This window comes from Crinia signifera, chromosome 11 (assembly GCF_055691185.1).
Source record: "Crinia signifera chromosome 11, ASM5569118v1, whole genome shotgun sequence".
Lineage (NCBI taxonomy): Eukaryota > Metazoa > Chordata > Amphibia > Anura > Myobatrachidae > Crinia > Crinia signifera.
In genome coordinates this window covers 27922116-27935787 of record NC_139227.1, presented here as the reverse complement: position 1 = coordinate 27935787, position 13672 = coordinate 27922116, and the positions used below count along the sequence as shown (strand labels likewise).

At 47.3% G+C, this 13672-nt stretch overlaps 1 protein-coding gene across 4 annotated transcripts in view; it reads left to right on the top strand.

Annotated features, from left to right (window-relative positions):
• Positions 1 to 13672, top strand: part of MARVELD3 (MARVEL domain containing 3) — a 25489-nt gene extending 11817 nt beyond the window's left edge. Inside the window, exons 3-4 of one of the 4 annotated variants that reach the window (XM_083165142.1) lie at positions 2847 to 2956; positions 11397 to 13672. In XM_083165142.1, the coding sequence (XP_083021268.1) occupies positions 2847 to 2956; positions 11397 to 11986 (700 nt within the window). In that variant the 3' untranslated portion in view covers positions 11987 to 13672. Of the gene's footprint in view, positions 1 to 2846; positions 2957 to 7766; positions 8610 to 11396 lie in introns of those variants that run through there. The other 3 variants (XM_083165141.1, XM_083165140.1, XM_083165139.1) reach the window with 3 other exon arrangements.

Here is a 13672-nt window from a genome sequence, read left to right as displayed (position 1 = left end):
TAGATATATAACAGTGTTGCACTTGAGTATATTATGAAATATATCAATGTATTTTCAGGCCAAACCTCATTTCCTCGACAGGTCATGTTTTCAGGAATTCTGCCTGTGGTAGCAGGTGGGATATTTACTCATCTAGCGAAATAGATTAACTTACATTTGCATTATTAAAGAAATCCAGAAAACATGACCTGTTGAGGGTAATTGAGGACTGGGGTGGAAAACCACGGAAAGGGTGGAGAATGAACTGTGAAATACCCACAGATCCTTGTGCGCTAATACATGTGGGCTATCCGGGCAGGAAAATAGGTGAGAATATAAAACAATCCCCCACTACGTGCACAGCACAAAAAAATTGGACAGATGTGGATATAGGCTCGGAATAATAGCTGATTATTATTATTATATTTTACTCACAAAGCACCACACGTGGTTAGCAGCGCCATACATACAATACATGGTACCTAGAACAGTAACAAAAAACGAAAACAGAGCAGAGGTAACGATCAGCAGCAAAATCCTCAGTACACAATACAGCTGAGATGTAGGAAAGCAAAGGAGTAATCAGCGTACTACTAGGGCAGTAATTTCTAACCTTCATACTCCAGCTGTTGTTGAACTACACATGCCAGCATGCCCTGCTACAGTTTTACTATTTGGCCATGCTAAAACTGATGCAGGGCATGCTGGGATGTGTAGTTCAACAACAGCTGGAGTGTCAAGGTTAGCCATCAGTGTACTAGGGGTTGGCAGCCCTTGGAAAAGATTAACAGGTTACGAGTGAGAAGAGGTTCGGGTATAGATGGGCGTTGAGTAGGAGAGAGCTGCAATTAAAGAGCCAGTCAAAATGGCTAGGAGGACGGGAGGGAAGAGATCCCACCAATCTCGAGGGAACAGAAGAAAGACGGGTGACATAAGACCGAGCAATAGGGTGGCCTATTGGTAGGAAGTATGTAGGGCACAGATGGATAAGGCATGAGGCAGCGGTTTGGAGAGTGACCTCGACAGAAGGTTATGTGGCAGAAGGCTTCGCTTTAATGAATATGTGGCCTGTTGGAAGCTTTGCACGGTCAGAGAGAGTAAGGGAATAGAGTAAGGGGGCTTGCTCTAGTGAAGGGGGCAAAACAAGCTAAATCTTTGGGCTGGTGGGGCTGCTGATGTTGGACGGAGGGGGAATTCATGTCAAGAAGGAAGAGACAAAGTCAGTGGTAGTAAGGGAGAGAATCGAGTGGAGGTGATGATGCCGTTATAATGGGGTGCCGTGTGGTTGGGGCAGGATGATGATAGAATAAGATAGCGGGGTTGAGGGAATCTGAATTGTGTCTGTGCGTGGAGAGGAAACGAGGAGATGAGAGGGTGGAAAAGTCAGATGGATCACACCGGTGTGTGAAGACCAGGTCAAAGGGTATTGCCTTTGTCAATGTCCTAGTATTGACAGAGGCCATACTAGGAGGACAGGGTAAGAAGATTAGTGGACACAGGTCCAGTGATGTCAGTAGGGATGTTAAAGTCAGTGAGGATGATGATGAAAAAGCACAGGTCAGAGCAGATCCTGATTCCCGGGATTGAAATCAAGCCCCGGATGCTTCATCCCTACATGTTATATTTTGGTGGGCGGTGGGTACCATGCATGCTGCAAACATGCATTGTAGACATTGGGGGCGAGTGGGTGCATGCATGCTTCATTGGGGGGCAGTGAGTGCCATGCATGTTCCTGCATGGTGCACATTGGTGGGCAGTGGGAAGGGTGCAGTATATAAACATTGGTGGCCAGTGGTCATTAATGTACTAATATAAGCATTAGTGGCCATCTACTAATATAGCTGCGGGTGCCGGGGGCGGAGCCAGCGGTCGGATGCTGGAGGTGAGGGGCGGGGCACAGGGTGCAGCAGGACAATATAGCTCATGTCTATTGTCCCCCATCCACACTGAGCGATGAGTACAATATTGGCCGAATTGAGCTGCATGTCTGGAAGATATCAATGTCGCTAACGATGCGCAGGAGCGTGCATCGTTACCAATACTGCGCATACACAGTAAAGTGCTTTATGAATGATATCTCGCACAATATCTTCTAGTGTGTATTGAACTTTAGGCAGCATCCTCTCTTTTCATTTCTAGAAACTTTAGTAAATTTACATGTTGAGCTTCCACTTTATCATTTCTCCAGGCTTAATACATCGGGTGTGGTATATGGTCCCGCCTTGGGTTGCCGACTGGCCGCCATGAGGCAGAATAGCCGGTGGCCGTCGGGACCCCGAGTGTTGGGGTTTTGACTGTCGGGATCCCGACTGTCAGGAAACTGTCTGGCACCCAATACATCTGCCCCCATATATGCGTGCAGTTGCGGAGAACCTTGCAACGGCTTCAGGGGTCTTTTCTATTCTCTGGGCGGCTGCTTCGCACGTCTGTAGGCTGGAAAACCGCCCCTGCGCAGACTTGTGCGTACCAATAGGAAACACAGAAGGTGCAGTTGCGATGGGGCGGAAGGTAATTGGGAGTCGCAGTAATATAGCATTAATGTCACGGATGGATTTGAGGTTTGTATATGCCATAAGCTGTGATCATGTACCTAGAAAAAAGCGCCTGCGTCCGCACTGCTGTGTCCAGTTTTTGCAGCCATAGTGCTACCCCAGCAGCCAGTGCTCCTAGTTATTATGTGTAGTCTGCGTATATGAGTTTACCATGGCTCCGATGGGCCTCCTACTTCTCTGTGCGACAGCGATGATGAGAAATTCCGCAGCCTAGAAATTCACAGTTGCCAGTGCATACAAACATGAGATGTGTGCAGGAGACGGGTGCCCTGCATCCCTACCTACTTATCATAGTTATTACTTTGTGCCCCGTAGAACATTTCCTCCACATGATGGCCAGATGAACGACCTGGAATATTATGAACCGGAGTCGCCGGGTGGAATTCTGGATTGTCATAAGTGCAAATACCTGTGCACTGGCCGTGGTAAGCAGTGTGACCGCTGACTGTGGGTACGATCAGGTTAGCCTTTATGCTGAAAAAGTGTTTGTCGCAACGCAATGACTTGGACGCACAAGGACGTTGTGCTGAGTAATGTGACATGACACTTGTATATCTGTGTGTGACGGAGTCTCTGATTCTGTACGGATGCCGGACGCGTTCCTGACAGTCGGGATCCCGACAGTCATTTACCCGACGTCGGGATACGGACTGTCATTTACCCGACGTCGGGATACGGACTGTCAAAATGCCAACAACCGGGTGCCCGACGGCTATTTTCCCTTGTGGCGGTCCACGACCCCCATAGAGGGAGAATAAAATAAGTGGCTCGCGTAGTGAGCCACCGTGCCCACAGCGTGGCGAGTGCAGAGTGCCCGCAAGGGGCTTCTTTGCGCTCGCCATGCTGTCTGAGTACAGGCAGTCGGGATCCCGACTATCGGAGCCCCATACCACACCCATTCTGTACACAATGCTACAATGTAGCAGCCACAGCTTCCACATGTGTTGCAACTAATGCCGCTTTTCCACCAAAATCCCGGGTCTCACACAGGAATTTTGACCCGGGACTTTAGTGGATCTCCTTCCCATGTCCCCGTTTCCACTGTTTTTCTTGGGTTGATCCCTATTTCACTGAAAAGGGAAAGCATGGCAGCAGGAGGAGAGGTCAATTTCGGGGTCAGTGGCAGGGGTTTGCTCGGGAGGTCAGTGTCTGGAGTCAGCGGTGGGGGGTTTGCGTCAGGGGTCTGTGGTGGGTGGGCACCGGCAGGGGACAGTTATATGCGGGCATTGGCGGGGAAGTCAGTGTCGGGTGGGAGGCGCCGGTACAATGACCAGCTTCCCCTGCCCAGGTCGATAAACCCAGGTAAGGGCCGTTTCCAAGGCTCGTTGCCCAGGTTTTACCCGCTAAATACACAGCTCGAGTCCCAGGTAAAAATCCCAGGTTGGTGCGGGTTCACATGCAAAAACCCAGGATTTTTAGGTCGGTGGAAAAGGGGTAAAAGATGCATTTTCAGCAACAACCAAAAGGGCGTTAGCAGAGTTGGGAACTGGTGGCACATTTATGCCAGGCATCTTGCATTGCATGGCATATTGAGGCTAGATGTTTGAGAAAACAATTGTATGTTGCAGGGCTGTGAAAATGCATTTCTAATGCTGCCCATACATATGGGAGATATCGCATGCAATCGTTTGATTTCGGCCACATCTGGCCAATAAATCGAATGATTGCATGCATTTTTAAGCTGACATTCAACGCGATGCGCAGGCACGCCATCGAATGTCGCATCGATAGATATTATGAGCTTCACATAATATTTATCGAATTGCATGAGCAATCGCATGTGGTTTTAAACCACAAATTGCTCGAATGCAATCAGCGGCGGGTTCGGGCAGCGGGGCTGGGATGGGGACCAGAGCGTTGGCGGGGAGCCGGTACCTGGCTGGGGAGGCATGGCAGCTGTGTAGCGGGGACCGGAGCGGTGGAGCTTTCAGGCGGCGGGACTCGGCAGCGGCAGCAGATGTGCCACCAGTTAGACAGGTGGCCTCAGCCAATCAGAGGGCCGTCCAGAGTTTCAAAGTCACTGCTGCTGCTGACAAGTCCCGCTGCTGACAAGCTCCGGTCCCGCCTACACAGCCCCACACCACCCCTCTTCCAGCACCCGATGTCCAACAATTCATGTCCCATCGCATAAGTGTATGGGCAGCAAAAGAATCACGTCCCTGTCCCTCCCACCTGGGCGTGACCCCCGACCCCCCTTACCTCTTAGCTCCCAAAGGCAAGAGAAGAGTAGCTGGCATCCGATCCATCAGATTCCTCCTATTTAACACTTTTCAGGAATGCCCCACACGCCCCCCCCCCCCCTGATATATGTAAAAGTGAAAGTTTAAGCCAAGATCCAGTAACTCCTATTTTCCCGTCCATGTCTTGAAATGAAATAACAACAATGGCTTTTTGGCCTCTAACTCAGATACTGAACCGTAGATAGAAACTGTTCAGCAAAAGTGGCATTTCCAGTTCTGCAGGTGGAGTGTTGAAATGCCAGCTTCACAGTCGGGCAGCTCCAAGTCAGCACTTGGTAGGGAGGTAATAAGGGGCTGCGTGACAGACGCACTTCTCTGTTCTCTTATCTGATTATAGGGTCTGACCGCTGGACATTGTGTCTCCTTTAACAAAAGTAAAATCCATAAACGTCATTCCAGGAACAAGGAAACACTGTGTGTGCATTTTTTTCCTGTTATTTAAATAAAACTAATAATCCCAAATCTGCTAAAAAGGAAAAAGCATCTGTCCCCAACAGGTCTTTTTGTTGATGTTTGGGGATGTTACTCAGATCAGTTGATCCAATGCGCCATTGGCAGCGGCAACTTTTCACTTAAGGCAACTTTTGTGGCTTTAGCATAATTTCACACAGGGTTTCGGTATGATTTCCCTACAATCGGGATCCCGACAGCAGACTGGAACGCAACGAGGCCCCAGGCGGGCTTGCTGCACTTGCCATGCTGCGCTAAACATGCTGTGGGCGCGGTGGCTCCCGGCGCTTGCCACAAGCTTCTATTCCCCCTCTGTGGGGCTCGTGGACCTCCATGAGGGAGAATAGACCTTATGCACTGGAATTCCTGCTGGCGGGAATGTCGTCTTAGGGATCTTGGTGTCGGCAACCTGACCATTGGGATCCTGTCTGTTGGTATATAAATTGCATCCCTCACGCTTCATAGGAAGACATCACGGCTGTGCTACAATGCCCACCTCCGAATTGTCCCCAAAGTCACTTTTATTTAATTAAATCAGTTGTAAAAGAGAACAAGGGGTTTCTTAAGTGGACCTATACTCTACAGACATTGGAGGTTGTTGCCCAATACTCTCCTTACGTGTCTCATGCATCAACAATGAGACTAGTTTGTGACAATATAACTACCTCTAGTATGCGAGCAGGGAGAGGGTGCACGTGCAATAACCAGTGTGACATTTCCTTTCTTGCTGGGATCATACTCTGGTGACATTTTACGGTGCATTGATCTCTTGTAGAACTTTGTACCTCAAACATTGAAGCGAGGTTTACTAAAAGTCATGTGGCGACTACGTACATCCTCATTGCCCTATAATAAAAATATGACTACCGTATATACTCGAGTATAAGTCGACCCGAATATAAGCCGAGGCACCTAATTTTGCCACAAAAAAATGGGAAAACTTATTGACTCGAGTATAAGCCTAGGGTGGAAAATGCACAGGGTCTAGGGCAGGCATTCCCAACCACGGTCCTCAAGGCACACCAACAGTGCAGGTTTTAGTGATATCCAGGCTTCAGCACAGATGGTTTAATCAGAATCCCTCAGATACTAATTAAGTCACCTGTGCTCAAGCCTGGATATCTACAAAACCTGCACTGTTGGTGTGCCTTGAGGACCGTGGTTGGGAATGCCTGGTCTAGGGGCACACTGACACACACTGACACTGAGGGGAGTTTTAAGTTGTGGGACCCATGGTAGAGGGGTTAACAGTGAGGAGAAAGTGATTGATCCAAAGATGGCTGCTGTCACTGAAGGAAGCAAGTCCTCCACAATGCCTTTTACCTCTCTCCAGTGCCCAGCAGAGTGTACAGGGATCCAGGCACCTGGTAAACCTTAGCAGGGTAGTCAGGCCCTCAAGGTCCAGGGTCAGTAGGTGCAGCTCCGGCTGTAAAAGTCCGCGATTTTCGCCATGGAGCCCGATTCCCGGCCTGGCTCCAATATTTAGGCCCCAGCTTACCAGTCATGGTAGGCCTCAAGCTGAAAAACTGTCCACCAAGTCTGCAATGAACAGCGCTATACTCAGGGGTCATCTGGCTATCGGATGGAGCCCAAACTGAGCAGGTACAGCGCAGTTAGAGGGGAATAGGGCTGTGGGAAGGAGCATTAGGCCTGGATCCACTTCCTCACAGTCTAAACTACAGTTACCGTATTCACCCTAGTATAAGCCGAGGAGGTGCTTTTTCAGCATGAAAAATGTGCTGAAAAAGTCGGCTTATACTCGAGTATATACGGTAAGAAAGTTTTGGTGTTCTAGTTATATCAAGTCTACTTACCTAAAGGTAGATTTATAGTCACTTTAAGCTAAGGCTATGGTTAAGATTGCTCAGTGGTAGTCCTAAAGTAGTACAGGTGACACATTTTAGTGTGGAATAACCCAGATGAAGTTGCGGTTGATCAGCAGTGAAACGCATCAGCTCACCTACTGTCTGACTACCACTGGATCGATCTTGACAACATCCTCTGCTTCCATACTCTTGACAAGTCTTCAGAAGCCTTATTGCATTGATTATTTTACAGAGTTTGTTCTGTTTTCAGAACTAGTTCAAAGAATTAAAAATGAATCGCAAACAAGAATGCCAGTTCTGCGTAGAGATACGTACCCTCCCTATACCAGGAGGCACAGCACTAAGTCCCCTGTATCACCAAAATAATGAAGTGTATTTAGAACAGCACATTTGCTGAGGCTGCAGCTTCATCATGAAAAACATCCACCTGTAACCTTTGCTTCACCCTTTGTATCTCAAGGCCATCAAAATTGACATCATCTGGACAGTGTTAGTTAATGTATCTATAGAAAGCCAAAAATAATAGTGACTAGTAATTATATAAAAGTCTACGGTACAATAAGAAAGAAAGCAGAACATATAAAAAAATAAACCCTTTGCAGGAATACTTTGCACAGGTAGAAGTTAAAGTTGTGTGAAGGTAGAAAGGACATTCTGCTATTTATTCTTTTGTATCCACTCTGATCTAAACTGCTCTTGTCCACTCTCAATCTTTGCAGCTTGCTGTCAGCTTGTGGAAGTTCTACTCAACATGCTCATCCTGATCTGCTGCTCCGTGTCCTACAACTCCACAGGGGGGTTCACGGGGATAACTAACCTGGGAGGCATTTACTATTACCAGTATGGTGGGGCCTACAGTGGCTTTAGTGGTGCAGATGGAGAGAAGGCTCAGACACTAGACGTCCAGTTCTACCAGCTGAAGCTCCCCACAGTCATAGCCTCCATGGCCTTCGGGGGCGCCCTCATGGCTTTCAGTTGCCTGCTGGTCCTCCTAGGAGTGCTCCGCATTCCGTGGCGTTGGCCTGTGTGGCTCCTAGTGGAGTGTGCACTAGACGTTGGAATTGCTGTGGGCTACATCCCAGCTCTTTACTTCTACTTACAGCACCTGCTGGCAGCTTATAACACTCAAGTGTGTAAAGACCGAGAGGCTCTGTATAGCAGCAAAGGTTACCAGGGCTTCACCTGTGCCCTGCAGGCCGCAGACATCGCCGCCGCACTGTTTGCATGCATGGCAATAATCGTGTTCATCATGAGCGCTGTGCTTGCCTTTAAGGGATTCCAGACTGTCCGCCGAATGAAAAAGAAGCCAGTTAGTACGCTGGAGTTCTAGCCTTTTATAAGTTTATATTGTATATCTCATTGGCTACAGATTGTAGATACATTTAACGTGTCGCACTGTATATTGCTGAGATGCTTTTAAGTATTTGTAAAAAAAATAAAGTTATAATACAAAATAAACTAGAGAACAATAATTTACCACTTCCATTTATTCACGTCCTGAAGAGAGTGTTACAATTGTATTGGGATAAAGGGCCTGGTTCAGATCTTATAGCAAGGCTGCAAATTTTGCAGATGGACAAAACCATGCTGCAGGTGGGGCAGATGTAACCAGTGCAGAGAGTTAGATTTGGATGAGTTAGTTTGTTTCTGTGCAGGATAAATGCAGACTGCTTTATTCTATACATTACTGTGATGTATTGCAACAGTGTATGGGCCATCCAACTCCCTGAGCAGCGCGGTACCTTCCCGGGTGGCAGGATCCAATGCGATACATCGCATGCGTCTCTGCTCCCTGCCGCTGGGCAGGGGCCCGAGCCGGAGGTCGGACGGGCAGCGGGGTGAAATCGGCCCAAATCGTACTAGTGTATGGGCACCTTTTACACTGCAATTTAGATTTCAGTTTGAACACACCCCACCCAAATCTAACTCTCTGCACATGTTACATCTCCGCCTGCAGTGCAGCATGATTTTGTCCATCTGCATTAATTGCAGTCTTGCTAAAAGGTGTGAATCAGGCCCAACGGCATCTGTGCTAGCGGACACTGCTACAGTTATGGTGGTGCCGGCCAGGCTGGCCCTGCACTGATAGTTGTAGTTAGAGCACCACACCAGTCTCAGGAATCCGGGAGTGCCTGTAAGAGAGCTTCCTGTGTTAGGAGTCCCCCTTCCCTCACGTAGAGCTGTGCTGCTGTCTGTGAGGACTATGATTACATATGAAGATCTGTAAGAGCTTTTCCTTGTAGTTGTCTATGCAGTTCTGCTACACTACAGGACTGCTGCAGAATCCGCCTGCCCTCTCTTGTATGACACATCTGCCCGGCGTTAATGATATAGAAGCAGAGAATGTGACGGGTGCAGTTATTAAGATGAGAGTTTTGGGATAGGGCATTAGGGTTGAGTATTGGGGTCAGGGTTTGAACTGGGATCGGAACAATAGGGCGAACCTGTGAAAACAAGAAAAAGGTTAACGTTGCAGTAGTGGACACATAAAAAGGTCGACATTCATTTTTCATGATTTTTTACCAAATTTTGGACTTTTTCAATTTACCATGCACCTGGACTGTGATTGGTCAACGGTAAAGTGTGTAGTGCACAACGAGGCACCTGGCCTGGAGCATGGCGAGCGAAGTGGAGCACTAATTGGGGGTCGAAATCTACAAATTGACACCAAAAAAATTGTCGACCATTTGCATGTTGACCTAATAACTGTCCACCCTATGATCCACCCCCGTTTTGATTAAGGTGAAGGGTGGTAGACCGACTAGGATTGTGAGGGTGGGGAATATTAGCGTTGGGGTTTCCGATTAAGGATTAGGGTTACAGTATTAAGGGGGTATTCAGTCCGGCATTCCGACTGTCAGAATACTTGGACAGTCAGAATCCCAGGCCATTTTCGCTCAGCTCATCAGAAACTCGGCAGCCGGTATTCAATGTCCCGACTGTCGAGTGTGGAAAGTGGGCGTGTTGGTGGAATCGTCCGCGGATTGTCGAAAAACGGCCATTATTTCGGCAATCCGTGTCCGTTTCCGACATAACACATCCGACTTGTTTTAAAGTCGGATCTGTTTTGTGGGAATCTGCCTTCAATGCTGTCGGAAACAGCGGTATTGAATAGGCGGCAGCTGCTATTTCACCCGGTGGAAATAGCGGCAGATATTAGATACCCCCTTAGTGTTTAGGGTTAGGAATAACAGATTTATTTATATAGCGCACTTCATCCAATAGGTTTTCAGGGTTAAGGTATTCGGTTTGGGGTATGGGTTAGGGTATTAGTGTTAGCATTAAGGATGAGGTATTAGCATAAAGTTATTAGGCTTAATGGGGAGGCTTAAAAGAATCAGGCCCTTAGGGCCTTATTCTAGTTCACTCTTTCTGACTAAATCCTTGTTAGATGGACATAACATGTGCCCTGCAGGGGGGCAGATGTAAAACGTGAAGAGATAATTAGATTTGGGTGAGTTATTTTGTTTCTGTGCAGAGTAAATACTGGCTGCTTTATTTTTACACTGCAATATAACTTTGAAGTAAAACCCCACCCAAATCTAATTTTCTCTGCACAAGTAACATCTGCCCCACCTGCAGTGCGCATGGTTTTGTCCCTCTAAGAAGGATTTTGTCAGAAAGAGTGAACTAGAATAAGGCCCTTAGTTAGGAATTAACGCAAGACCTCGGGGCTGTGATGCAGCAGTGCTGACCACTACACAACCGGTGGTCCTGTCATTAATTAGCCAATAACACACGGTGGAGCCTTATTTAATAACAAAGTAATGTGAATTCAATTAAAAATGAACTGTGTACATTGCGTTGTAGCATCACGTTGGAAGCATTTGTGAGGGCTGGAGGAAGAAGGAATATCTACATGTGTCAGGTGTGTGTGTTTAAGCCATAGAAAGTATACCCATGGTTTATAAGCAGATAGAACATGGACAGTGCAACCATCACTAAAGCAAGCTCAATCATTGCAGAGAACGTTGAGTTTGTTTAAATCAGGCATGTCCAATCTTGGCCCTCCAGCTGTTGTCAAACTGCAAGTCCCATCATGCCTTGCCACAGTTTTGCTATTAGGGGATGCTAAAACTATTCCAAGGCATGCTGGGATGTGTAGTTTCAGCTGAAGGGCAACGGTTGGAAATGCCTGGTTTAAATGAAACAAAGCGTAGCGTTGGGAATAGTCTTTTAGGGCGAGATGGTGCAGATCATACTACAGTTTCCTATCTCTACAACATACATAGTGGTTATTTCTCTGATAGTGTCCTGCAAGATGTGTGTATAGAGGCCGGATCATGCAGCGTCTTGCAGAAGGACATGGAAAGTGGGATCTTAGCCTTTTCTCTCTCTCTCCCTCCCAGGTATTCTGCAGATGTTGGAGGTGATCCTCAACGCTCTGGTTCTGATTTGTATAATCTCCTCTTACTTTGTCCTTTCTGGGTTCAGCGGTGGCATGGCAAGTGGTGGCTTTGGAAGCGGCTATTACCCATTTGAGGGACAGGAGCTGAAGGACGTGCGTCAGTTGGACCAGGAGTTCACACTCCTGCGGTCTCCCTTGATATACGGGGGTCTGACCGTATCATTACTGATGGGGACCACGACGCTGGCCATGCTGGCAGCCGGAGCCAAGCCCCTGCTCAGCCTCTCTGACAGGTGGCTTCTTTTTGAGGCTGCCTTCAGCTCCGTGGCTGTGCTGGGTTATGGAGTCGCTGTGGGGGTGTTTCTACACTTCGCTCTCCAAATTAATTCCACAGACGTGTGCAAGAGGCGGGAGAGGCTGTACGCTCGGAATGGCCTCACCTGGATGAACTGTGACCTGGCCGGGACAGACGGAGGAGCGGCAACCTTTGCCATCTTACTGATTATATTATATGTGGCCAGCGTGGTGCTAGCTGTGCGTGCATACAGGGAAAGGAGAGAGCTACAACAGGGACCTGTAAGAATGGGCTAATATAATACCAGCTGCCCATTCTATACGTACCGCAGAACGCTAATCGCAGCAATATGTATAGCTAGCTACTCTTACATGAAACACCAAGACATTATACTGGTAGTATACTGCAGCCGGCCGTGTACAACCCTTTAACAGTCACATTCATTCTGCTTATGTTATTTTACAGTCCAGCAGATATTGCCTGGATGTGTATACGTTACATATGACCCATTCGGAAGCATTGTATTGCCATAGAAGCGGTTATGTGCTTAGTCCATCCAGCTGTTGTGAAACTACACATCCCAGCATGTCTTGCCATAGCTTTAGTATTCCCTAATATCAAAACTGTGGCAAGGCATGATGGGACTTGTATTTTCACAACAGCTGGAGGGCCACAGTTTGGACAGGTCTAGACTGACTCATTTCCGTCCGAATGCTGGGCGGGCGCTGACGTCATGTGACATCAGCCACCCGCCCACGCAGGTATCTACACGCCTGCGTTCCCAGGGGAATGCCCAGCGGTGTTATTGGGAAACCCATACAACACTGGGCGTTCTCCTGCCTGCCTCCTTCCCTGCAAACGTCTTGGCGAATGTGATACTCGTCTAAGGCGTTTGCACATGTGCATATTCGCCCATGCACAGACCCGCACCATCGGAAACGGAGACAAATTCGGCCCGACCGATCAAAACTGAATCAGGCCCTATATAGTATACAAGACCTTGGAGCACAGATGTATGGTCCCTGTTTTTCAGAACATCACCCAGTCGCCCCTATCCAAAGCAGAGATATATGGGTTGTGAGCAGTGATGCTAGTGCTAGGAACGTAGCCAATTCCGGCACCACATTGTCACACACACACATAGTGCCCTCGTACCTGCACTACTCAGGGCGAGAGATAGACCCTGCTGGCATTGTAGGTCTGTCTTTTCCTGCGGCATTAGTATACTTTAGCATCAATGACGCAGTGCAATTAGCGTCCATCCCTAGGACCTATTCACACCGCCCAGTGATCGGATTGACTGCATCCTCACAAATATTGGACAATTGGGAGTCTTCCCTCCTGATTACAAGAAGCACACACATGTCCAGGCTCATTTATATATTTTTTTACTTTGTACAGTATATCATTTAATGTACCTTTTGTTCAGGACACATTTCGCTTAGGCCTAGCAACATTTCAAGCCTTGCTGTTTAACCGTGGTCCACTATCTGGACAGCATGAGCCAAATATTTAAGCTCTATAATATGATACAGAAAACAAATCCGGTTCAGTTTTAATTTAACCATAATTTAGGAGTTTCTCAGAAAAAAATTATTACCATAGGTCGTCTGGTGAGGTGATATATTGATGACATTTAGAGGCTGGGAATATGTTCTAGACAAGCAAAACTTACACCAAACCAAAGTTAAACTAATTATATATATATGTATATATATATATAAATCACACACATACTGTATATCACACACGTACATCTGTACATGTTTATTGCTTTTGATAAAAATAAAATATTTCAATAATGGCTTTAAAGGTGTCACATCTTTGGTTATCTCTAGGGGGCAGTGTTACAATGCATCATGTATGGATTAAGGTGCAAAGTACAACCCTTCCTCCTTGCAATACAGGTCCAGCAAATACCCAATGGGCAACTTCAATGGGATCTTTATCAAACCTGATGGAGAGGTCAAGGGGAGATGTTG